Here is a 27,070-nt window from a genome sequence, read left to right as displayed (position 1 = left end):
CACTCAGTTTGTGCCAGGGCCCAACTCAATTTAACAGAACTTTATTGCATTTAGCTGAGACAAAAGGAAGACTCGCCATCTACGGAAGACGGCACACAGTCTTGTGAGATGATCAGGATTGTTAATGCAGTTACTGTCCTTCAGCGGAGCCAAAGATGTCGTGGGACGGAGTGATGGAGGGAAGAAGACGTGTGCCCACGTCCCATCGTCCACAGCCACTCCTCCTCATCTCCTCCCCATCTTCCTTCGCTGTCACTCCTTCCCTCCCGTTCCCTCGTGAAGGACTCGTCTCCCGGCAAATTAAATCAAACTGCATGAATTAAAGCAATAATTCAATTTGTTTACAAGGCATCATTTATTCTCTGTCAGGCCAGCGCTCCGTTGACAGTTGGTGGCTCGCTGACCCCTGACCTTTGCTGAGGTCTTATGATGCATTTATTACACTGTTCAACACGAGTTTTCCAGGCTATTATCAGGCGACAAGGGGCTAAAGATGCATGATGAGAATCCTATTATTCAAATCTGTGCATCACTGTAACAGAATGCACAAATCCCATGACCTTATCAATAGACAGGGTAGATCATGTGGACGGTGCTTGAACAGTTGCATGTAATGAATATTCCTTTGAAGATGGAAATTACAATAGTTATTATCATTTTTATTATTGTTTGGTATCTGATAATGTTAACGTCCTCTGGTTGTCCCCCTTTAGTTACCTTTCTAAAACATTTAAATCCAGGTTGCTCTTCCGTTCGCTCATTTGTCCTTTGTGTGATGATGTCTCTGTATCACTACAGTGTGATTTCATACCAGAGGAAACAAGATGCTGTGTCTCAGGGAGCTGGAAAAAAAAAGGCACAATCACTTACTAAACTATTGTGACAGTGGAAAATGGTAAGCAGTTTAGAATATTGCTAAACAAAAGAGCTTTTAATCAAAGTGCATACAAGACCCTGCGGAGTGTAAAACACTCCCTCATCAAAAGGCCTATTATACACTTACTCACATCAAAGGCCTCCATGTTTCTTAATTGCCAGATTCTTTTCTTATTCAATTATGTTATGCTTATGTTTTTTTTATTTTTATAAAGCTGATACAAAAAGGGCTTCTGCAACCAAATCAAAGGAGCATAATTTATCATCTCTGTACAGTGATGTGTGTTCACACAGTGCACATATGTGTAAATGTGTGCAAGTTTGTGAGGTACTTTACCAGCCCTCCGGATACTGAGACGATACAAGGCACGAGTGTTTCAGAAGAAATTAAACATTGTAAAATTAGCAGGTCTAGATAAAGCAATCACATTACTGCCACACTTGAAAAGAACACATTATTTTGTACTTCAGAGATTTGCACCTTATTGCTGATGCTCCCAAACAAAAAGTTTAATACACAGTATAAGTGCACAGGGTCTAGGTTGTTTTTCTCTGACTTCATTGTTATCTAGCCACAACATAATCAGCATCTAAGTCTGCGTGCGCCGTTCATCCAGACACGAAAGTCCCCGTGCGGAATTGCAAAATAAGCCGGGTGTAAATGTGTAATTGCCAGTGCTTATTCTGAGATCTGAAATATTAGGGTGCAATGTGGATTGCATTAAAATCCTGGTTGTTAGGGGTATCGGTTACACCAAAGACATGCAGGAAAATGTGCACTGTCTGCGAATCTGGCGGAGATGGAGTGGGTGAGATGAGGGGGGGAGATAGGAGCAGGAAAGGGTGAGGAAGAGACGGAGAGGAAGAGGAGAGCAAGTTGAAAATCTCTTGATGTCTTTCTGAGAACATAGTCACATTATTTAAATCTCCATCACTTTTTAATGTAAATCTGATCATGCTCTGCGCTGGACGAAGAGGGGGAGGAGTGAAGTAGACGCAGGGACTGACATACACACACGCACGCACACGCGATGGCAGAAAGCAGGTTTATAAGATAACATTGTTAGGTCTGAAAACTGAATATTGCCATCTCACTACACACTTTATCTGTTATAGAACACAAATGCACTCAAAACACTTTTAAAATGACATCAGCTGTCGTTTGCCTTAATGCAAAAACACTCACGCAGACTGACCGTGGAATATTTTGTGTGTACGTGTTATATGGTTGCATGTGTAAGTTTGTATGTATGTGTGTGTGTGTGTTTGTGTGGAATCTGATATGTGCCTCAGGCCCCGTGGCCCTGGTCTGTCTGCATCCGAAAAGCAAACTCTGCAATTATGATGACCGCCTTGTCCTTTTCCTTTCCCATCTCTGTCTCTCTCTCTCTCACTTTGTCTGTCGTTCCCTTTTTTCGGTCTTTATTTCTCTCTCTCTGAAACCTGTCTGTCTCTATTTCTTAAAGGAAATAAATTCTCAATATTTAGACAACATGTTTTGATTACATATATAATTACAAAACATATTCAACTTCAGACATATTACATTTTTTGGGAACAACCTCAAAAATCATTCAACATTGAGTAATTGTTCTCAAATTTTTTTTTGTGTATAATGTGATTTTTGTTGAAATATTGTTGAATACCCAGAACAAAAAAGACAACAACAAAATAAGAAACATGTCAGTGTTATCATGATTCTTACTTGATAATTTCCATACATATTCAGAAAATTTCAAGTATGTTTTTGCATGATATTTTTCAATTTACACTGATATATGTTGGAGGTGGTGTACCTGAAGCACACACTCAATAACTTCACTGTTCTGCACTAGTATTTCTATTTGGTTGTACTGCACCATGTACTTCTACTCTACATTACAGGGAAACATCATACTTTTTACTCCACTAAATTTATCTGACAGTTAAAGTTAATAGTTACATTGCAGATTAGGAATTTGAAAACCTATAATGAGCATATAAAATATAATGCCTTACTATACAGTAAATTAAATTACACAGCAGCACTTAAAATCACTTCACCTCAACCAGCTATAACATTAAAATTCTGCTTATATGTTAATGCTTCACTTTAATAATCCTATAATATAAAAATGTAATTATATAACTTTGTTGTTTTGTCTGCACAATCAGTACTTTCTGTTTATTTAAAGCACATACAATGGCTAATAATCTGGAGGAATTTAATTCTACACATGAGGAAATAAATACTTCCTCCACTCCTGGTTATGTGTAATTATTTTCCCTTTTGTTTATTATAAGTCCTCCCTCCTTTTTTGTATTTTTTTGTTCAGCATGCTGAAGTGTTTCTCCGGAATGTCACTGCTCCTTGTCATGTCTCAGGGAGTGATTAACTGATGTAACTGCTTACTAATTAATGTGTTTCATTAATTACGTTCATCAATGCTGCATTTACTAACATGGTCGTGCAGTAGCCTTAGTACGTCACCGAACGGAAATGTCAGCAAGTACTTAACCGAGGTCTGGCCTTTACTCCCTGAGTGCGTGCGTGCGCGTGTGTGTGTGTGTGTGTGTGTGTGTGTGTGTGTGTGTGTGTGTGTGTGTGTGTGTGTGTGTGTGTGTGTGTGTGTGTGTGTGTGTGTGTGTGTGTGTGTGTGTGTGTGTGTGTGTGTGTGTGTGTGTGTGTGTGTGTGTGTGTGTGTGTGTGTGGTGTGCCCCCGATGTCCGTGTTAAGAGTATCGGCACGTATTTGCCTCATTCGCCATGTTTCTCATCTGGAAAATCATCCCATGTCCTTCCTTCACCTTTCCCATATCTGCCCTTACGATTGCTTGATTTGTAACTTGATTTCAGGAAAGGGAAAACCTGTAGATTATCCAGCTTTCATTAGGGGGGAAAAACCCAGTCCGTGTCAGAGAAAGAAGAAATCAATTTAATACAGACTTAACTGGAGGAAATTGCATATTCTGCCTGTATGTGCTGAACAGGCACTTTCTCTTCCTCACCAGAGACCTGCCTCCCTATTAATTGCGGTGTGTGTCCATGTCAGTGGGTAAGTGGATGTGTATGTGCGCGCGCATTTGTTTGTTTGTGTGTTTGCGTTTATGCATTTGTGTGTTGGGTGTATGAATTTGTGTTGCCCGAGTGTGTGTTCAGTCTCTTTGTCTGTGTATGGAGGTCAGTTCTCAGATCTGTGATAGGGCACCCAGCCAGATGTGTCCGTTTCTTTATTTGCGGTGTGCGTGTGCTTTCTGCTGCATGTTTGTGTGTGTGTCCATATTTCTCTGTTGGTGTATGGCGCGTGCATAAGCACAAGCCCATGTGACTTAGCCAGGTGGAGAGGAGATTGGTTGGTATTTATGAACAAACGTCATAATTGTGACAGGATGATATACGACCAGCACACTCCACAGCCCGCCCCCCCCCCCCCCTTCCTTTGCTGTTTTTCTTTTCGCTAAAAATATATATCTATGATAAAATACAGTCTTAAAAGCTGATGACCAATTTAGTGCGGCGTGTTGCGGACAAGGTCATGGAGATCTGGGTTCCTCTGTGTTCCTCCCTCCGAGGCCTGTTCTAATCTACAGAGCAAGAAGAGGGGCTCAAAGTCATTTCTCTAATTGCTTTTATAAGGTGCCCTTTTCACATGGTGTCTTCCCTGCTCATTCACTTTCACCGCCATTACAACACCTTACCTCCGCACCTGCGGGTAAAAATACAGCAATAGAACATTGCCTTTGCTTTAAATTGATATTAGTTGTCTTATATTCACAGGGAGTAATAGAAGCCGTACCAAGATATATGGTACACCTTTTGTCTGGCCCTAATCACTCTTTTACCATCCCTCTCCCTACCTGAGTTGTTCAGCGAGGTCTGCAGGGTAAGTGTTTGGTATATGTGGGGGTACTTTTGATTTCTTAAGTGTTGTCCCTGCATTTGTGATCTATAAGGGGAGCTGAGGTGGTGAGGGCGCAGCGTGAGGTGATGGAAGATAAAAACAGGGGTTAAAGTGTGAGGGGGAAGGCTGAGAAGGATAAGGGGAGAGGGGGATGAGATTGAGCCTAGTGCATTAAGAGTGTATTATTTGGCGGTTCCACTTGCTTGCGTCCATTAGGGGTGGCTGCTGTGCTATTAAAGGGGTCAGCGAAGTGTGTGTACCTGTGAGTGCACATGTGCCAGTACGCCTACATGTGTGTGTTTTAAGAGTTAGTTGAGTGGTCCAGTGTCTTATTGAACAGAACGGGGCTCCCCCTGCTCTACCTCTTCATTTGATTGGATTGGATGGCCCAAGTTATAATTGTATTAGAGCTCTTCCCCCTCCGTCCTCCGCTCTGTCTCCATCTTTATCCACAGCAGCGACCACATGTCATTCCCCCAACACACGTGGAAAAAAAACCAAGAGAGACGACAAGAGCCTCTGCAGAGGCCAACTACCTCCTCAACTCACAGAGATACACTTTTCCCCTTCCTCCTTCTTTGCTTCCTCCTGGTGAAAGTCGTAAAGGTCATTGTCATGTTACAGACAGCTGTTCTCCTGGGCTGACGGCTGGAGGTGGGGGTGGAAAGTGAGAGGTGGCGGCAGGAGTGGAGGGCTGAGGGATCTGATGCCTGTGTTATCATCATGGTGACCTTGCTGCCTTCGGTACCAAATATGTGGCTCTTCTGCGGATGTGCAGTCATGAAGTTGCACACGCGGCCGTCAGAATTTCTAGTTTTCAAGCCGTAAAAGCTTATTTTCGTGTCTTGTTTCATTCATAATTTGGCGTTTGCTTTGAGACGGAGCAATAGGTTGTGTGTAGCTGGGGGCAATAAGCTCTGTCACCCCGAGCCGAGCTCTGTGGTGTTGCACACTCAGCGATTACTCCAGAGTTAACCAGAGAGGCTTTGCAGCCTCTCACTTTTCCTTCGCCCTTGAAGAGACGAGGAGTTGTCAGGGTCCTCATAAAAACCCTGAACGATTGCGTCCGTGCATTCTCCCTCTCTTTTTCTATCCCTTTTTTCCTCTTCTCCTTCCAAAACCTGGCCATCTGTCTAATTGTTCACCTCCATCGCTTTAATGCTTTTTACATGCTTTTTCCCCCCTCTTTCCAGGCAATAAACTTTATTTTCTTCGCAAGACTTCAATCTGCAGGGGGAGGGTAGGCGGACAGACAGACAGGCAGGCAGGCAGGCTGCTCACCTTCTCCCTGCTGGATTTGCTCCAGTGGCCCCCCTCAACCCCCCTCTATCCTCCCTCTGGTCTCCCATTACTCCATCTCTCCTTCCCTTTCCCCCCCTGTCTCTGGAGAAGGGGATATGTGTTCGTCAAAGCTGACACCTGCTCTCATCTTCTCTGCTGGTCATGCAAACATCGAGGGCTACCCTGTTGAGGAGACCCTACTCTGACCTGTTAATGATCACACTGCTGCGTGCTCTGACCTTGTTTGGGAGTAACGTGTCATCTTTCTCAACGTATAATTTAATTCTCCATTTCATAAGAACAACCACAGGCGCAAGTTTTCTCTTCTCTCGTCTTCCTCTTACACTCGTGTGAATACTTGGCAACCAAATATTTGTTTTACATCAAACCATTTTTAAAAATTTTACCGGCATGGTAAATGTGTATATATACACTGTGTAAAAGTGGCCAGAAGTGTAAATGCATATTGCGCATGCAAGTCATTAAATTAAACAGTTGTCTCCTCTCACCTGTGATTACTGCTGTGTGAGTAGATCATATAAGCAGGTACCCTATAATCATATCTATAATAGCCATAATCAGCCCTTTAATGCTTTGTAATAGCATCCATATTATGGTGTAGAGTAGCATCAAGAGAATAATTCAGGCATAGATAATGGTGTGATAGCATGGTTTTACCCTTGAGTCACAACACTGCATTTGTTGTGTGTGTGTGTGTGTGTGTATGGGTGTGCATGTGCCTGTGTATGCATGTATAAATACACCCTGGGGCAGTTAAGGTGTCTGTAAAATGCCTGAAGAATCACATTTCCATCAGAAGGTGCGCTTAACCCTTTCTTGTTTTCCTTCTGCTCACTGCTCCATGGAGCGTCCTTGCTGTGAGTGTCATGTACACTTAGCTCCGTGAAGACAGACACGCTGAGGAAAGACATTCCCATATGACACCCACACACTGGAGATCAGATCAGTGGAAAAGGCTGACGGGGGAGCAGCAGCAGCGGCGGAGGTGGCGGAAGGAAAGCGGAACGTTGGAACGCTCTTCCGGGGTGTAATGTGAGCTGACAGCGTTCCTCTGGGATGGCAGGCAGGACGAAGGGGAGCGGTAGCATGAGGAATACCTGGTGCTACTGAGGCCAGGGCCCAGCTGGGAATCCTGCGAGGAGTATCTCATTGCCTCTTCCTTTTCCAGCATGAGCGATGAGTCTAATGGACCGTCTGTCTGAACCGAACATGCTTCACCCCGATTCACACTGCACGCACTTGTGCCGTGATGCACCAAGGTCCCGTGTGAGCTTGTGTTGAAGGGAGATTGAAACTGCGTTGTCTGCTGAGAGGCCCTGTTCTGATAAAGATGCAGAGAAAGGGGAGATGGGGATAGAGGAAAGACAGACAGGAAGGCAGGAGATAGTCTCAGTTGACACGCTCTATCACAGACAAAAAAGAAGAAAAAAAAGTTGTACGTTGTTATCAAAAAGATCTGCTCCTTTAGGCCTGCATGCGTCTATGCCGAGGCCCTTTGCCCTGCAGCAGAATGCTACAGTGGGATGGATAGACTTGATGAATATTTAGCCTGTCGTCCTCGGTGTGTAAATGCAGCTATGCATTCACTTCTTAAGTCATTTATCTTTCTCTGCTCCTCTCCTCTCCTCACCCTGTCTCCCAACATATGGTGTGAGAGGAGCCACACACACACACACACACACACACACACACACACACACAAACACGTGCTGATAACACGCAGTCAAAATCTATGGAGTTCTTTGGGAGTCTTTAGACAGGGGTTGTGATCGTGTGTCAGCACATTTTTTACCAGTCTGAATAATAGTAATAATCAACTAATTTTCATTATAAAGCCCGTAATCACATATTCGCAGAGCATGTGACATTCCTCATACTCTCTCCCAGGTCTGTTGTGTAGTATTCTTACACAGGAAGGTTTGCACTGTGGAGACCTTACATAGCATTTTAAACATGTTGAAACAGCATTCCTTTTTTACCCTTTTTGAACCTGTGCTTTGTGGTTTATTTTTTGCTGAAGTTGATAACATTAAAAATGGCAGTTGGCAAAAACCCTAATTAATGATGGTGACCCTATTGTTTTTCTATAACAATTGTACTTGTGTGTTTTCTGTCTCAACAGCACAGAGCAAAAGTAGAAGCCATGATGTGTGACCTGGCCTCTCTCCGCAGTGTCAGGGAGTTTGCAGAGTCTTTCAAGGCCAAGAAACTGTGAGTATAAACCACAGTATGAAGGTGGGTTTCCCATCCTTTCTAATATTTTATATTCACAGGTTTTGGAAGGATCAGAGAGACGACGTTCAAAACTCCAGTAGTTTATGTACATCTATGCTTTTAAGCCTCCTATCAATGTTGCATTTTGGGTAGTGAGGGTGGCAAAGTTCATTTATATTGACAATTGGCCATGAAACCTTATGGAAAATCTGCGCAGTATGTGCAGATGCTCTGAAGAATGAACAGTTCTCTGTCCATTGTGTCATTTGCGTGTGTGGGCAGGGCCAGACTGGTCCCTCCAACATCATAGGTTGAAAATAATCTTTTGGAGTAGTTTGAAACTATGAGACCATCAGAAGACAGAGGCCTCATCACTGTGAAGAGAACGGGCAGATCTGTTCTTAAAATGTTTTTTTAATTAAATGTATGGCAGCACGCCCAACTAACAGATCATGGTGCTGTCTCCCGGTTGTTCAGGGCAAACTTTAGGTAGCCAGCACTTATATTTTCAACTGTCAGGATTTTGAAATGCTACTTATTCAACAACAAAAAAAGGAAATAAAGAAAATGAAGAAACAGATAAGTGAAGAGCAATTCAAGCTGATCACTGTATCACGATGACTTCCTACATACAGTACACCGTACTTAATGGACATCCTGATCCAACTGTTACTGATGGACACCATATGGACGAGGCCCCAGGAGACGATGTGTGTGTTTGTGTCGATTTGCTTGACATTGATTAACAGACCAACAGACTTTCACACTTATTTTGTGGTGGTCAGCTTTTACCGCATGTGTCTTGCGTCTTGTCGCCGGTCGCACAGTTGCTATTTTGGGGTCATGTATTCTGTCATCCATACTGTCCATCTGTGTGTGTGTGTGTGTGTGTGTGTGTGTGTGTGTGTGTGTGTGTGTGTGTGTGTGTGCGTGTGCGTGTGCGTGCATGTTTATGTGTGTGGGTAGTGGTGTCAGGGGAGCCCCTTGGGGAGAGGCAGGGCAGTCATCGCCTGTAGCAGCCCTGGGGCAGGGTATGGCCATCCAGGACACGTGTCTTGGGTCAGAGCCAAACCTCATGGTGGCTTCCCTCACTCTGTGTCCTATGGTCCCCTCCCATCTTTTACAAGTTTCCCTCCAATCCAAAATTAAGTGCAGTTGTTGACCTCTCTTTAACCTCACTGGACCCAGAACTACTCTCCTCGTTTTGCTTTTTGCCTCCCGTTTTGTCTCCTCTTTGTTTATCTACCTCAGTTTCTCCCTCTCTCTCGATGTTGTCTCAGTCTTTCTCTGTCTGTGTCGCTCTCTCTCTCTACCTCAGTATTTTGGCAAGGTTGTATTTCTTCATTAGCTGTGCTGTTAGGGGGGAGTAGGGGAGTCCCAGGGGACGTCAGAGTACATTAATTCTCATCAGAAGGCGAACAGAGCAGAGTGGAGGGCTGGGAGCTCTGAGCTGTGAATGGCACTGGGCAGCTGTCTGAGTCTACCACCACTCTATTACTGCACGCATGTCTTCAGGCATAACACCTCTGAGCACACACAACACGCACATACTGTATATGTGCATACATGCATGGACACACGCAGACAATTCTGTGTACATAAGCACACACACGTAGTTTTGTAAACACAGAGACAAACAGACACGCACAGTCGTACACACACGCACACACAATAATGCTCCTGTAGCGTGTCATTGACAGGTGAAATGTAATCAGAATTCTTTTTTTTCCTTCTCTTGTTTCTTACTCCCTTGCTTTTAAGTGCTTTAGTCAGTGGCTTTCACGCTGCTTTGTGTTCCATTGACCCCAATTTTGCTTTAATTGCCTGTCCTTTGAAATGAAATTACCTTGATATTGATATTGTTGAATGCAGTGCAATTTCATTGGGATGTAATTGATGGAGGACAGTGCTGACAGAGTGCTCTTAATACAATTTCTACTGAGCGGACTGTAATTAACACATGCAATTTGTTTTCACCTGTGATTTTAAAAAAACTAAATAAAAATGCATTTATCCTGTTCTAATCTCAAGCATATTGTGTGTAATAGGTGGCCAAATCACATTAGTGTTCCATTCTTTAATCCGTTACTATGGTGATGCTTTAACACTTTCAAAATGTTGTGTATCTTTGAACGCTTCGCCGTTGCAGTTCGTGTGTGTGTGTGTGTGTGTGTGTGTGTGTGTGTGTGTGTGTGTGTGTGTGTGTGTGTGTGTGTGTGTGTGTGTGTGTGTGTGTGTGTGTGTGTGTGTCTGTGTGTCTGTTTGCATATGGACCAGGATGTGTGATGTGTGTGTATACACACATCTACTGTATCTGTGTGTTGTCTGTGCCAGTTTTCCTGTTGCCAATAAAGTGCAGTGTTAATGACCAGTAGTCTGAGCTCAGCTCACATAGGCAATATCTGCTGCTGGCCCACATTATCATAGAGGTCAGGGGTCATACCCAGGGGGGTTATTTAAAGTAAATATATAAACTGATGTCTCCCAGTTTGGTAGTTAACACCCTCGTTTGTCCGGCGCTGAGATTGCACAGTGCACACAGTGTTGTGTGAGGTCTTAATGTGGAGAGAGGGACTGTGCTACGCAGCAATAGGCCTATTAAAGACATTCATTAGACCTGTGCTTATGAGAGAGGGACTAACTGGTGGGCAGTTGAATTAACAGGGCTTTTACATTACAAGCAGACTCACCAGAGGCCCATCTTGGCTGCGTGGGGGAAATCACTCTGTTGGCCAGAGGAAAGTTGGTTATTGGACTTTTTGATCACAAATATGTGATATTCTTTGAGTGACACTTAAATAGTTGCCCCCCCCCCCCCCCCCCCCCCCCCCCCACCAACCAGTTCTGCTTTTCCAGTGGTAAGTCTCAACAAAGGGAAGCCAAACTAAATTTTAAGAGGTGTAACTGACAGTGAAAGGTGGAAAAGTTAGGTCAAGAGCTCAGGTGCTGTCCCTGGCCAGGGCGTTGGGGACAGAGCCAAGAGCTTTGCCTCGTGTGGCACAACGTTGCTGTACGTCACCCTCTGTAAGACAGAGGAACACAATGTGTTTTGTCGGCCGTTAAGCTGAGAGCACTTTCAGAGCAGACAGTGATGCCACAGGAGCTGTGGTGTTTTGATATCTTCTTTTTTTTAATTATCTAATTTAAATTTAACTCCAGGTCATGCAGGTCATTTATTTACATGTTTTTCTACTAAGCCAATCCAGTCAGACGTTGGGTGAAAAATAAAATATCTCGCCGCTCACGTGTGCTTGTTAATAATGTGCTCGGGTCAGCATTCTTTAAGTTGACTTGTGAGTAGGTATGTGCTCTTTAATGAACCTTGTGTGTTTGGAGGCCTGAAGGTGATCGTACAGTACACTCCTATGTAATAGCATGGGATGGCTCATTATAGGAAGGCATAACAATTCACACATTAATTTTCCAGCATCCAGTTTTTAATTAATCCAGTAGGCAGTCTTAAACACAGGGTACACAAATTGCCTTCGGCCTCATAATTAATTCTAATGGAAGAAATTAAAAATTGGTGGGGTGTGTTTGGATTGTTCGGCTGTGTTACTGTGGTTTCGAGTCGCTGGAGCGACGCTGTCACCGACAAGGATCTCTCACTGCCCTGGCCAATCAGGCAATCTCCATTCACTGGCATGCGAGCAGGGAGTGTTACTCACTCGCCCACACAAAATCTGCAAGAATGGAAATGCGTCTGTTCGTGCTAAAGCATATGCTATTTTACTGGGCCCCCGAATGAAGGCCGTTGCTTTGTATATCATGAATTTTGTGTAAGTGTGTGTGTGTGTGTGTGTGTGTGTGTCTGTGTGTGTGTGTGTGTGTGCGTATATGTGTGTATTTCCTTTGATCTGGTCTTTTTTGCTCCGGCTGTCCAAGTCGATCTGTTGGTGGGTTTGGTTACTCAGAGTTGTAACACAGAGCCTGTATCAACACCTCTTACTTCCACCACACTCGTGTGTTGAAACGGTCTGAGATTGCTATTCAATGTGTTGTTGCTCTTGGATTGCAGCCAGCTGTATTCAGTATCTACAGTACCTGTCGAGCCGTGGGGAGTTGCACTGGAAACCTCTGTATCATATCTGCGTTACTGATGCTCCGTCTCTGTAGACCTCTAAAGTCTACTGCACTCTGACATAAGACACCCTGTGTGCTTCTTCTGCTTTTGCTTCTCCCTATTACATCCTCTTTTCTTGTGTTTCCTCTCCCCATCACCGCTCCTCACCTATTCTTCTGCCATATATCCTAGGAAAAATTTTTTGGCAGCCAAGTCTTCCTTGTTGTCAATTATAATCCTTAAACACAGGTGTTTTGTCTTCCGCCACAGGCCCTTGCACATTCTGGTGTGTAATGCAGCAGTGTGCACTCAACCCTGGAGCCTGACGGAGGACGGCCTGGAGTCCACCTTCCAGATCTGCCATCTAGGTCACTTCCTCCTTGTCCAGTGCCTACAGGACGTGCTGCGTCGCTCCGCCCCCGCCCGTGTTGTGGTTGTTGCTTCAGAGTCTCACAGGTAAAGGCGACAAGCTCAGCAGGTTGATTAGTTTGGTGTTAAAGTGCACGGTCTCAACAGAAGACTAGTTGAATTAGACTTTACATCAGATAGGACGTGTTTTACTTACAAAGGTGATTAGGAGAAAAATAGCGGCACCTATATGTTTTTCTTGTAAATTTAGCTACAGCACCACACTATTCTCACAACTTCAGTTGTCCAGAAAACGAATGTAGTTTCACATTTGTCCTGCTGTAGTCTACAGTAAATGCTGTAGGTGTTAATAATGCAAATCAATCCCCCCTGAAAAAATGCACTGCACAGTTGCCATTCACAGTTAAGTCATATTAAAGTCCCTCTGATGGAGTTTAAGCACTAATATCCTCAAACTACCCCGTCCAATCGAACAGCTCTTCAGCTCCAGTCATGCCGTCGCCGCCGCTACATTGGCTAGTTTTCACTACAAACTGATAGATCAGACTTAATGCGTATTGTCAAACATGACAGCCTCACTCACTGAAAACGCATTTCACTCCACACGCTGTCACTATAAGTTAAACGTATCATCAACATGATGGATGGACTTATCATCTAAAATTTACTTTGATCAAGTATCTGCTCCTTTCTGTGTGACCCTCTGAGTCAGCCCCTTTCTCCCCTCCCTCTCTCTCTCTCTCTCTCTTCTTGCCATCTCTTGTTTTTCCAAGTCTGTGTCTTTGTTCAACAACTCTACTCCACGGGCTTCTGTTTTTCCTGTCATACAGTAGACAAGCATGGTGTCATGGCAGTGATCTGTGAGCCCAAGCCCTGAGCCATGTGATTCAGAGTCAGTATGTGCATGTGTGTGTGTGCGACATTGATCCTGGCTTCTTTCAGCCAGACAGCCAGGCAGAGTGATTGATTGGAGCTCTGAAGAGTGACCTGAGACAAGGAGAACATACGCAGAGTTATTCTAGCAGATCAAACAGCAGCACTATTACAGGGGCCCTCATATGAGTTATGTTATACAGACTGCCATGCATGAGCGGACAGGAGCAGCAGAGAGGATGGTTTGACACCCAGATTCACTTGGGGTCACACAGCTATTACATGCTGTAGGAAAAGTAAGAGGAAGGGGGAGAAGGAAAAAGCTTATTGAAAGAAATCATGTCATGAAGTGAGTATTGGCAGAAGTTGATTGATGCAAGACTTGCCTACAAAGTAAGAACAGTGAGTTCACAAGTTTCGGTGGTGGGAGAACTGTCAGGCTGCTATTCGAACGGGCCACATTTTCACCATTTATACATAATGCAAGGCCAGGAATGGTCAGGTATTCTCTTCACTCTTTTTTGCCTTGCAGCTCCCTCTCTGTCCTTTTCTGCCTCCCCAACTCATGCACTCACCTTTCCTTCTCCCCTGTGCAAGCAGCAGTGGCTTTAACCCCTTCAAAGAGGGCTTAGGCGCGACCAGAGAGAGTCAGTTACACACTGACACGGACTAGACGCAGGGGAAGAAGCAGCGGAAATAGACAATATCTCATATTACATCTTCCATTCTGTCCACCTCATTCCAGACCTATATTACATCTTTTGAAGTTGCTCCCTTTTGTGTTTGCGTTATTTTCAGTTTCCGCTGATTTTCTCGTTTATTCACTTAGCCTCCCCTCACAAGCGTGTGTGACCCCTGACCTGGCAGCTTATTGTATTCCCTAAGCCCCTTGTCCGCTGGTAAAGTATTGACCAATACGGGACGGGTGGGAGAGATGGACACACGGGTAATGGCCGGACACTTTATCAGAATCCACCATGGGGGCTTACTGTGGAATTGGCCCAATACAGGTTTACTTTGCCCTATGCTGCATCAGATCTGGTCAAACAAGACGAGATATTATCCTTAATGAAATTACCTCCGATAGATCTCAGCTGCAACTTTGGCTTCATACTTTTATGTACAGGCAAGATAATTCTTTTTTACCCGATATCTATCATATATATATATGTTATGCAAAGTATATATGGTTATATGGTTCACCTGACAGGATAATTCATTGATTGTAATATCACTGTAAAACCTCTTTCAAATTTAACTTCAGTATAATGTGAGCAAATTTGGGGGAAAAAACCCTCACTTTCGCTACCCAGACAATTGATTTATCAATTTCTACTTGCTAAAGTAGTTATGAAGTTGCAGCACATGAAATGAAAAGCCTGCAGATGTTGTAATTTAGCCAAGCAAAGATGTTGCGGAAGGCGACAGTAAACAAGAGGCAGCGAGCTTGTAAAATCACAACAAGGAAACCAGGTGACATTTTGATTGGTTGTTTTCTAATGACTGAATTAATATGTAGAATGTGTTCTGCCAGTTCGGAGCCTTTCGTTCTCTCACACTCACACACGCGCACACACACAAACACAGGGAGTGTGGTCGTGTATTGCCATGTTATTGTGTGACTGCATAATAACACAACGAGTAGTGTAATGTTTAAGGGGCCTTGTCAAACATCTGGAGTTTAACAGCTCTGTCGCAGGCAATTAAAGAACATCATGTCATATCTTTGATTTGTATGCAGCCAGCAACACACATCTGCTGGTGGAAACCGCGCGCGCGTGCGCGCACACACACACACACACACACACACACACAGACACACACACAAACACAAACACACAAACGCACACACACACACACACACACACACACACACACACACACACACACACACACACACACACACACACACACACATTCTAACTGCTTTTGATCTGGACCATGTTGCAGGTTCACAGACCTGATGGACTCATGTGGCAAGGTGGACCTAGCCCTGCTGTCTCCCCCGAAGAAGGAGTACTGGTCCATGCTGGCTTACAATCGGGCAAAACTCTGTAACATTCTCTTCAGCTATGAGCTCCACCGCCGCCTCTCCCCTCATGGCGTCTCCTCCAACGCAGTGCACCCTGGGAACATGATGTACACCTCAATCCATCGCAGCTGGTGGCTGATGACCTTTCTCTTCACGCTGGCCAGACCTTTCACCAAGTCGATGGTAAGTGAGAAAACAAGTGTGACTGCACAACCTGTAGCATGACTGACACTCTATACTGCCTATACAGTAGATTTCCACCAGAAGGGATTGTTGAACATGTTGGTAACTTTTCATTCCACCAGAGCAGATCTGTAGCCAGTTATTTTTTTCTTCATGGGAAGCAAGTCAGTGAATTCACTATATTACTTTTTGTTCTGCCTCTGTGTCCCTTACTCTGCCTATATATTTGTCTTGGCACACTCCTGGGTGAGCGTAGAGGAAAAAGGATGGAGAGGGGTTGATCTGCTGAGTGCTGAGGGCTCAAGGAGGGAGTCTGGGTTTCACAGATAGAGAGATATTCTGTGGTTTGTGTTCCTCTTCCTCCTGTCACTGTTTATTTAACTCTGGGAGCACATTCCCCTATCCTTTCACCAGGGTAGGCGATATTCCAGATCCTGTGTACTGCGACTATTAGGTTACTGTAAATGCACTGCGCAAACTCAGGTCTCTTATCCTATGCAGTCATGTACTCTGGAGTACTGCGGCAATGAATTCTCTGTCAAATGTGTTTTTACCATATACCCTCGTCCTCATCAGGAGAACCTATTAGCAGATATTTTCAAATGCATTATCTTAAGTGTTTACAAAACATGTCTGACCTTATGTCCTGTAGGTGCTGCTCGGCAGGTACCGTTGGCTTTTATCTGTTTACAAGTATAATTTTGCAGCAATAAAAAAACGAGATCCCCCGAGAGAATTCACACTTGGTCGTGATAGTGGTGGTTCATGTTCGGAACAGACCCACCGATCCTGGTAGGGTCTCCTTTGGCAAACCAATTGGGTATCGGGACAAGGAATGTCAATCTCTTGTGGTGAAGGAGCTGAAGCTGTTGCAGGAGATTTCGCAGCCTTTGACATCGGCCTCTTTCAGTTCTCGTGTGCCAGGAGGTGAAATGCTTCTGTGTTTGGCGAGGAGGGCCGGGGCCCTTTGTTATGTTGGCAGTGTATTTTGGTTGAGGGTGTAACAATTCTCCAAATCCACACTTTGGTTGAGACCTTGAATGTGCCCGAGCTTTCTTCAGTCAGAGGGTTATCTTCCATCTTGAGCTAACTTTGATATAAATCATATTCCAGAACATTTGTCGCTCATCTCAGTATATTTCTTTACAAATTTCAATCTGGCCTTTCCCATTCTTATTGCTGACGAGTGGTCTTCATCTTGTGGTTTTGTCTCTATATTACTGCTCTTCAAACAGCGGATTGTGATTCTTTCACTGCTGCCCTGTGGAGGGTTATGCAGGTGATGACACTGACTGTTGTTTTCTTCGCTGCTCTCACGACATCTCTGTCAGCAACTGCTGTTTTTGTCCTTGGCCGACCTGTTCGATGTCTGTCGCTCAGTACACCGGTAATCTCTTTTTTCCTGGAACATTCCAAAATGTTGTATTATGTCCCAAAATGTGAGATTTTTCCTCTTTTCTCAGCTTTAAAGTGAAAAACAGCTCTCTGGTCCTCATGTTGACTTATCCTTATTCACAGCAAATGCAGTCCTCGCAGGTCTGGAATTGGCCTTACCATTCCAATAGTCTTTGAGAAGATTGTATCCTTATCTGTACTGCGTCCTCTGCTCTATGCGAGTTTTCATTGGATAGCAGAACTTTACGCTTTAGGCTGCATAGCCTCTTAATATATGCCATAGTTTGACTATTACATCTTTCCATTAGCGACTCCTCATCGTTTATCAATTTAGTGTTTGCACTGAAGGGAAAATGTGATGTGTTGAAAGGCAGCGTGGTGGAGTTTTAGTGAACCGTTATTCTGATCCATCATGTTTGACAGACACAAAGCCTCAGGCCGTCATTTGTCTCTCCTCCCTCTGACATGGGATGAGAGATGAGGGGAACTGCTCCTCAGCACCTTTCACAAAATGCCAAGCCGAACGTTTCCTCAATTTTGACTAGTTCTGTCACAAAAACACTCCCTCTTTATGTTCTCTAACGTTTTTTTCTTAGTTCTTTTTCATCACTCGCTGTCTCGTTTCCATCTTCATGTCTGGTTTGTGTCAATTTTAGCTGGAGTCAAATTTAGTCAAACTTACTTTTTAATCATTTGATTTGGAAGTATACACGGAGTAGTTAACACTTGTGTGTTCTTTGTGTGTCCGAGGAAAGGGTGTCAACGTTTTGGGGGTGTGAGCACACAGATGCAATTAGCGGAGCGGTTTCTCCTCCAGAACGTCGCAATGGCTTTTCTACACGTGGTTAATTAAATGTAGTGTAGATGTTAGTAAATATTAAAGGACAAAGGTAGAGTTAGTAATTAAATTCTGGTGTGCTGACACAGCGATTAGCTGAAACTCATGTCTGATAAAAGGCCACACACAGACACACAGCCTCACACACAGACACACACAGACACACAGGCACACCCTTAAGCCGAGCGTTTGCTCTTATTTAAATCTGGGGTTGATAAGGCCCCTAAAAGTGTATCCTCTTTAGAATCCCACTCCTCTATCCTTCTGCCCCCACATTAAGGGCTTAATAAAACAGTGATATTATTTCAGTTATTGGTTGCAGGGATATGAAGATGGTATCGCTTTAATTGCTTGCGTACGCTTGCGGGATCCATGGAGATTGTTCTGGGATGCAAACATAAGCAGAATGTCGACTCCAAAAACAATCACATAGCCCCCTTGTGTGTTCTTGCGCAAATAACCACCCTCTCATTTAAAACACAGGTTTGATTTATAGGAGCACAGGTAGAGTGATATACAGTTGCCCTACATGAGTAGACACACAAATGCTCACACACACACACACACACACATTAATTCACAACATGGATATTACTGGAACAACCCCAAGCTACGTGCGGTCCTAAATCTTTAATTTCATTGTTATAATAAAGGAGAGGAAATGTCATGTCAGGCCATGCACTCCACTCTTGGTCATCCAGTCTTGTTCTCGTTATTAATTGTGCTTCATGCGCTCTTATTTTTATCAGCACTTCACTCTTACACCCCACTTTTATCTTTTCATACCGTAGTTTGTTCGCAAATGAAGAAAAAAAAAATATTTTGACTTCCTATATTTTGCATTCTTTGTGTTGTGGATTCCACTTAAGAGTGAGAAACTTCTCTATTAGTGGGGTGAACAGCCCACTCTGCTATTGATGCAGAGATCTGATTCCATTTTTGCTGAGTTGAGAAAGGCATCTATAAAGAGCCATGACATTTTAATCAGCCAAACTATCTCTCACTAACATCATGTTCCCCTCCCCGTGCCTTGATCTACTTATCAGAGATTGTGCGACCGGGCCTGGAACTCCTGTTTCTTTAATTCAGCGTGTTTAGAGTGGGAGTTTTCCCTGTGTCCTTCGGTTTGATTATCAGTGTTGAATGATCTGGCCTGCAGTGGTGTGTGTGTGTGTATGTGTGTGTGTGTGTGTGTGTGTGTGTGTGTGTGTGTGTGAATGTGTGTGTGTGTGTGAGAGAAACTAAGAGAGAGCGAGAAAGGCAGTTATCGCAGTTCTGCAATTTAGTTGCAGCGATTTAATGTTCAAAATTTGATTGACGCAGGGTTTGATTGATTTATTTGATGTATGATGGAAAGTTATTAGACGATATACTTTGAACCAAAACTCAGGCTGCACACACTTTTATAAAAGCACATAATGAGTTTCTTTGACTGTTGCAGTTATTAGTTGGGCTTAACCTTTGTGAAGTTGTCACCGTCTTGTCATACTGTAACGCTGACCCCGTGACATTTTGTTGACTGACTGATAGCTCCCTCAAGATCAGTGTACCCTCAGGCTCTGAGCAGCTGGGCTCAGCCTATACTCATCAAATCTATACCTTAACTATAGGCACAGACAGTGCGGAGCTGAATGGAGATCAGAGTGGGCAGTGGCTCCAGTACCTCATCATCCGCTATAATGGGTAGAGAGAGGGGAGGGGGCTGTTATGGGCACAGGCCTAAGAGACTCCGCTGGTCCAATCAGACACTTCAGTACCCCCGGGGGCCAGTTTCATCAGCGCTCTTGCCTCGTCCCATGCTTCTTAGTGTTTCAGCATGATTATTTTACCCAGGATCCTGCCTCGGGCACCAGGCCACCTTTTTACATATGCACAGGCTGAACTTTTGACCAGGCACCAGCAGTCAGGGCTCAACGAGAGGAGCGGTTGTTCAGTCAGGAGTAGTGGGACTGCAAGTGCCTCCTCAGCTGAGCCTCGCCTGCTGCGACCAGGAGCTCTCTGCTGCTCCTTGGTGGTTAGCCCCAGAGACAGGTCCTGTGACGAAAGGCATCAGCATTAACATATAACAGACGTACAATGGGGTGGGGCGGTTTGTGCTGTGTGTGTGTATGTTTGTGAGCACAACAGCCACTGTTTCTTCACTCGTCTATATCAGTTTCTCTCTTGCAGACAGACGTAAGGTCAGGCGCTCTATCTGATGTAGCACACGGTTGCAGTGGCTCTGCTGCACGCCCAGGCAACCTGTGTGTGTGTGGGTTAGTGTTGTGTGTGGTGCTCAGCCATGTGGAAAGTAAGAGGAGCAGAGGTCCCAGTCTCACTGCCACCCCCCCCACCCCCCCCCCATTCCTCCATGAGGTTAGATGAGCTGCCAGGCCCTTGTAATAGAGTCCTCTTGGATGATTAGGAGCTACATAAGGGGATGGGGGGCTCAGCTCCAGCCTGACTGGAGACACTGTGTAGGTTTCTCCTCGGCTGTGTAGAAAGAACATAACATGTTATGCCAATTGATATGAGGTTCACACATCCCCTCTGATGATGCACCGATTTCCTTAAGAGAGGCTATGTTTTAGATCATTTTAGAGGAAGTGGATGGAATGAATGTGAAATTCCTGCCAGACATTCCCTGCAGAGAGAGAGAGAGAGAGAGAGACGTGTACAATCCCATTTGGCTGTATCGACATGTGTGTTCCTGCCCAATTCTGTTACTGGGATTATTGTCCACAGAGATACCATTTCATTAAAACACACACACACACACACACACACACACACACACACACACACACACACACACACACTGTGGGTGAACAGAGATGGCCTGAGGCCTGGTTATGTGGTCCATTGCACAGGGAAACTGTGTAAATGGTTTATTGTGGATGAGTTGATGTGATGGAGAGCGTGTCTGGATCAATAAAGAACCAATCAAATGCTGACAGTCTGCTACTGTATGCAGTCAGTCATTCACTCCTCCTGCTCGTGTAGTTACACAACATGAGTGTGAAGGAGGCATGAACAATATCCCCGTTGAAAGCAGAAGAAGTTGAGGTGAAGTGATTTTTGAGAATCAGACATCTTAAAATGGATTTTTGCAGCTGTTTATTGCTACAAAATGTTGTCACCTTGCTGATAATATTCCTGTATATTTTGTAAAGTGCATGTTAATATTTTTCCTTTACCCTTTTTATGGCATATTTCCCTTTGATAGACTGAGTTTTGTTTGTGAGGAACCAAAAGTTAACCCCCCCTGCTCGTCCACCTCCAGGCACCTCAGGGAGGCCATTAGGATGTCTCCACCGGTGGAGTTGTCTGAGTCTGGGCTGAGTCTGAGTTGTTTCTGGGCTAAATTACCCCAGAGCCACAGGTCAGAGCCAGCTAGACCCTCAATGTCGAGGGACCCTCTCTGTAATAGAAGGGATCAGAACGGGCCAAATAGCCAGAAACTGACCTGGCCAGAGAGAGATCCTTACTCACTTACCCTCCGCTCTTCAACACTGCCTCCATCACCCTCTGACTCTTTTATTCCTGTGACCCTCAGAGAGGAGAAAGATGTAACCTATCACCCCTTTGTCAACAGTCCACTTCTGCTCTGCTGCCACTAACCCCCCCCAACACACACACACACACACACACACACACACACACCACTCCCGTCCATGTTGTGACATGGAGCTGATGGACTATTTTTCAAATTGATTTCAAAAATGTACATAAGCAGCCGATCCCCTAGCCCAGATTACCTATTGATTTTTAATATGAAAAGCTCATTATATAAGCAGGAACTGCAACACAAAAAGCTAGCCAACCTTTGCATAAATCCTTTAATTGAATTTCCAGAGCCTGTGGTTCTACATTTTTTAATTAAATCCATTTCTTTTTTAAGGGTTGCTGTGTAATTTGCATGCTGTGAAGTGGGTGCTGTCCCAGATAAAGTGCCATTGATCCTTATTAAGGCTCACCTCTGGGCTCGCTGAAAACCAACCGCAGAAATTAAATGTGCTCATGGTGCATACACTTATTGCCCGCATGATAGGATTAGAGGCAGTGGGTGAGAGAGAAAGAGAGAGAGAGAGAGAGGGAGGGAGGGAGATAGAGATGGGGAGAGAAGGAGTGATGGGGTAAAAGGTGGAGAGGGAAATTGGGGAGGTTATTATTTATCGTTGTTCATATTAATGTACTATTTCACCTTTCCTCCTTTGGAGGGAAATTGTGAAGAGGTTGTTTATACATTCAGCCTAGTCCGGGTGTTATTTGGGTTTCTCACCAAAACACACTCAGGTCTGTTCTATTGGTCTGTCGGGGGGCTGCTGTGATTTCACTGTTTTTAGATAGCATTCAAATCTGTTACCACATTGACAGATGTGGCTGCACCTGTGTTTTCCATGTGAAAACTATTTTGCAGAAACACCTGCACCTCTTTATAAATATATTTGCTGTTACTGGTAATATGCTCATGCGTGAATCACTCATCTCATATCCTTCATCGCATCCTTTTGGAGGTCATGGTCTGCAATCATGTAACCACCTATTTAGAGATTAAATGATACTTAATTTTCTTGTGCTTACCCCATTTAGCATCAGGTAACAGAGAGTGTATGTGTGCGCTGTGTGTGTGAGTGTGTGTGCGCGCGCGTGTATGTGCGTGAAGATGTAGGTGTTGTGTTTGAGCAGGGATTTTTTATCACTGCTGCATGGTAGCTGGTAAATCAGGCCTCTCCTCCGTTGTCTTCCTGTGTGGTTATATGCAGACGGTGGAGTAAATCAATAGGGATTAACCTGTGACCCCAGCCACATACTTATAGCCCAGTCCTCACTGCTCACACATCTCTCATCAGTTTCACTTAAACACTGCACCTCACTCAATAAGGCACCGCACACTAATTCATTTCAAAGATGGAGAGGGCCCTATCACAGACCTCTCTTACCACACTCACACACTCGCACACTCACACACTCACACAGAGTCAGGCATGAAACAAGAAAATGAAAAATACAACATTGACCTTTTCAGGTAACAGCAGTTTGGATGAGATCACCAGAATTAATGTTATACCTTTTTTGTAAAAAAAAAAATCCAGACAAAACTACCACATCAAATATCTTATTATGTCCAACCATCAGTCACAGACTTGGGGATATTCATCTGAGAAGGTGGAAGAATGTTTGTAATTTATTTGTTATGCTAAAAATACATTATGATTCATTGATTATCAGAACTGTTGTTAGTTGTCAGTTAATTGATTTATTGACTAATTGGTAACACAAAACAACAACAACAACGTAACCCAAATATTGTAACCTAGGAAAGTCAACATTAAGATTAACACGCTGTGTGTTTTTAAATTATTTTTCTTACATTTATTTCAACCATACCATGAACATATGGGCGGATAAATCCATCTGCCCCTCCAGAAACCCCAAGTGGTTAGTGAGAAAACATTGTGATTTGAGTGAACTGACCCTTTGAGTGGTGGCTTTTTTCTTTTCACAGAATCCTTTCTTCTTCTTCTTCTTCTTCTGACAGAAAATGACTGATCCCAGATGAAATGTCAGGAAGTGAAATTTTTTAGTTTTGTCTGTAAAATTTCCCCAATTGTGGGTGAGGTCTGGCTTTACAGGCACAAAGACACACTTGTATTCTGTCCTATTTCCATATTTCAAGAGGAAGACAGGGGGTCTCCCTCTTGAAATATTGACATTGGCTGACTGATTGGTCTGATGTCTCTCTATCTTTTGTGTACATGTCCATGTGAAAATGTGTGTGTGGCACGCACATGTGCATGTGTGTGTGTTGAGCGATGCAGTGTCAGCAGTATGTGCTGCAAGTATTGACCCAGGCCTGTCCTCTGCTCTGACTGGCTCTCGTCTCTTGTCCCTAACTAGTCATCTCTCTCTCTCTCTCTCTCTCTCTCTCTTTCTCTGTTCAATGTTTTGGCGCCTTTTAATTCTCATATACAAAATTATCTGGTCCTCTCATTCTGCTGCCGTTGTGTGTGATTTAGTTTTAGTGTTAGATTTTTGTTGTTGTTGTTTTTTTTTTTCAGGGAGGGGGGGGGGGCACTATTTTGCATTACATACTTTACACTGTAACACATTCGTCTGATAGTGGTTAGATATGTGAATGACCTCAGTAATGTACAAAGTAGCTCAGCAATGCGTTTTACCCACATACAGTTTCACATTAAGCTCGTCGCTGAGTGAAAGTGGAAGGTCAAGTCACACACAGAGGAGGGTGGTGCCTTTTCTTCTGGGACAACTATACATGCTGTATTGAGGGATGTTTCTCTTCTCTTTCCCCTGATTGTACAAACAGATTGATGATTAATTTCCTGTATTTCACTTTATTGGGGTTATAACATTTTTTTGCATAAGAAACCCATCACGTACATCTCTTCATCTTTCATTCAGGCTTCTAGTGCATTTCTCTCTCTCTCTCACTCTCTCTCTCTCTCTGGTGGGTAGAAACACAGAGTACTCATTGAGGTGTGTGAGGTTGCTGGTCAGAAACAAAAGGCTTTGATTTCCCTCATTTCATTTCATAATCTAATCAATCAGACTAAAACAGCTTGGTTCCTTTTCAGTCCTCCCCTAACCAACCAACCACCCATACATATTTACACACACACACACACACACACACACACACACACACACACGCACAGAGCACCTCCTGAATGTATGTACAGCGAGTCATTCCAGTAGTGGGGACCCCCCCCTGGGGTTAGACCACTCTGTGTGTTATTGATTGCGTTGCTGTTGCATGTTGTGCTCAATCATGTGTTCCATGCATCTAGCGCTGTCCTCTTCCACCTGGCCCATTAGATTAGCCTAATGCATTCAACCATTGATTAGTCATTACACTTAGACCTGATCAGCCAATCGCCTACCTGGTTTGACTCCACTTGACCCGTGAACCCCGGCTCCCGTGTCTCGCCAGCTCTAACATGTTAAAAACACACATGTAGCTCACTGATCTATCTGATATGCGTCATAACGGGTTCGGGCTCAGCCGGGGTTCGCTACCTTTTTGATATTCGATACTGATAGCATTTCCACGCGTTTTCTAATCACATGCAACAGAGAGCTATAGATTGTATTATCAAGCATAGAGCTTTTGTACCTGCCATGGATCTCAAAGTTGACCCTGAATGTGCCTGTTGATCGGAGCTCATTAGAGCTCGTCAAAGAATTCACAGTGAAACCATGATGCATGAGAGATTTTTTTATTTTCATTTCACTCACTCCTCCGTGGCCAGCTTCCATACACCTGCCTCCTTTGGTAGTGTACTGTACTGTTACCAAGTATTTTTACTCACCTATTGTACTCTTCTTTAGCTTTGAGGTGCTTGTACCTTAACCCGTCAAGACCTGAAGCAACATATGCGTGTATGTCCCTTTAAGACAGAGTGCGATGTCTAAGTGCTTCTGCCTTTAGAGTCAGATTTTACATGCATGCATTTTATACTGTGTAATTATTTTACATGACAGATAAGATGCATCGTGGTTCAATGAAATTCCTGTCAGGAAGACGAAATGCATTATAGGAAATGTGCTTTTTTGTGGCCGTCTTTGCCGAAAAACATTTTTAAAATTGTGGTTCAGAAAAAAGGCTAAGGCCATCGTGGGTAATTGAGCTACTTTATATGTCTACTCCACCTCGTTTAAAGGAAAATATTGTGCTTTCAATCTTTCTACTTTTATCTGAGAGCTGCAGGTAATAATCAATGCAGAAGAGTGTTTTTCTACCACTCGTTCTGCTCCCTTGTCAAAACCTTGTTCCTACACATCCCACAATGCATCTTGGCTGCTGACGGTTATGTGCAAAAGTCGGGTGTGTTATGATTGCAGCAGCCAGGGGATGAGGAGCTGGAGCAGGCTACAGAGGTGGTAAACTCACGTTTTTATTTATTGTTTAGTTTTTTTAAGTAACATCTCTTTATACAGTTTGTTACACTTTGATATGTATCAATTCTAATCATCCAATGATATTATATGAAATAGTATTTATCATTTTTTAAATTTATTAGTTAAGGATAGGGCTCATTTATCATCAGAAAAAAAGTTTAAGCCAGAAAAAGGAACCAGTTATTAAGGCGGCAACCTAAAATTATGATAAAATGAATAATCTTCTCTGACTAGTAATAATTGCAATTTTTTTAACTCAGGTGTAACAGAGTCCTCTTGGTTTAAAATGAGATTGCTTGTTTTTCAAAAACATAAATCACATTTTGCTCATGATATTTGATAAAATATTTAACTTCTGAATGTGAATTTTCTAAATTCTTTAATCTAGCATACATTGCTCCACCACTGGCTCCATGCTCCTGTATGACCGAACCATCCAGTGTGAAGACTCTGACCTTGACAGTGATGCTGAAGAAAGAACAAGTCCCTCAGTTTGTCCACTCTCCTCACCCTTCTTATTTGTTCTTTTCCTTCTTTCCCTCCACTCCACAGTATTGAGTCAGTCTGTGAGGAATAGCTGTTTTAGGGACAGGCCCATTGATAAGTGTGTGTGTGTGTGTGTGTGTGTGTGTGTGTGTGTGTGTGAGTGTGTGTGAGTGTGTGTGAGTGTGTGTGAGTGTGTGTGAGTGTGTGTGTGTGTGTGTGTGTGTGTGTGTGTGTGTGTGTGTGTGTGTGTGTGTGTGTGTGTGTGTGAGAAGCACAAAGCTGAGTGATCGGGGATAGATGTCCTTATTGGATATGAGCTGGCTACTCCGTGGCTCTGCATTAAATTTGTATTGAATTGGAAATTAATGATTGGATAATTTTATTGATGTTTCTTGTATTGAACATATAAACAAAATGTTCTTTTGAAGTATTGTGGCAGTGTTGCACCCCGGGGGGCGGTGGGGGGAGTGGTCCCAGTTGTGCTTAAGAAAGAATAAGTCCATGTTTAGTCCATAGCGTATTGAAAAAGGGAGAGCGATCGGATCGATGGGAACTTGGCGCTTGAGACACAATTTAATTGTATTATTTTCTTTCAGATTTCTGCCCTCCCATATCCATCTCAACACAGCAGTGACAGATTTGATATGTATTGCCGAC

The 27,070-nt window shown here is 43.7% G+C and overlaps 1 protein-coding gene across 2 annotated transcripts in view; it reads left to right on the top strand.

Moving 5' to 3' along the window:
• wwox (WW domain containing oxidoreductase) overlaps nt 1-27,070 on the top strand; it is a 122,651-nt gene that overhangs the window by 26,304 nt on the left and 69,277 nt on the right. For both annotated transcript variants that reach the window (XM_035642110.2, XM_035642109.2), the window contains 3 exons: nt 8,181-8,269; nt 12,606-12,791; nt 15,528-15,792. In XM_035642110.2, the coding sequence (XP_035498003.1) occupies nt 8,181-8,269; nt 12,606-12,791; nt 15,528-15,792 (540 nt within the window). The remainder of the gene's footprint in view (nt 1-8,180; nt 8,270-12,605; nt 12,792-15,527; nt 15,793-27,070) is intronic.

The sequence above is a fragment of the Scophthalmus maximus genome, chromosome 7, assembly GCF_022379125.1.
Source record: "Scophthalmus maximus strain ysfricsl-2021 chromosome 7, ASM2237912v1, whole genome shotgun sequence".
NCBI classification, from domain to species: domain Eukaryota; kingdom Metazoa; phylum Chordata; class Actinopteri; order Pleuronectiformes; family Scophthalmidae; genus Scophthalmus; species Scophthalmus maximus.
The sequence above is the reverse complement of the archived record's forward strand: the minus strand, read 5'-3'. Positions and strand labels throughout refer to the sequence as shown.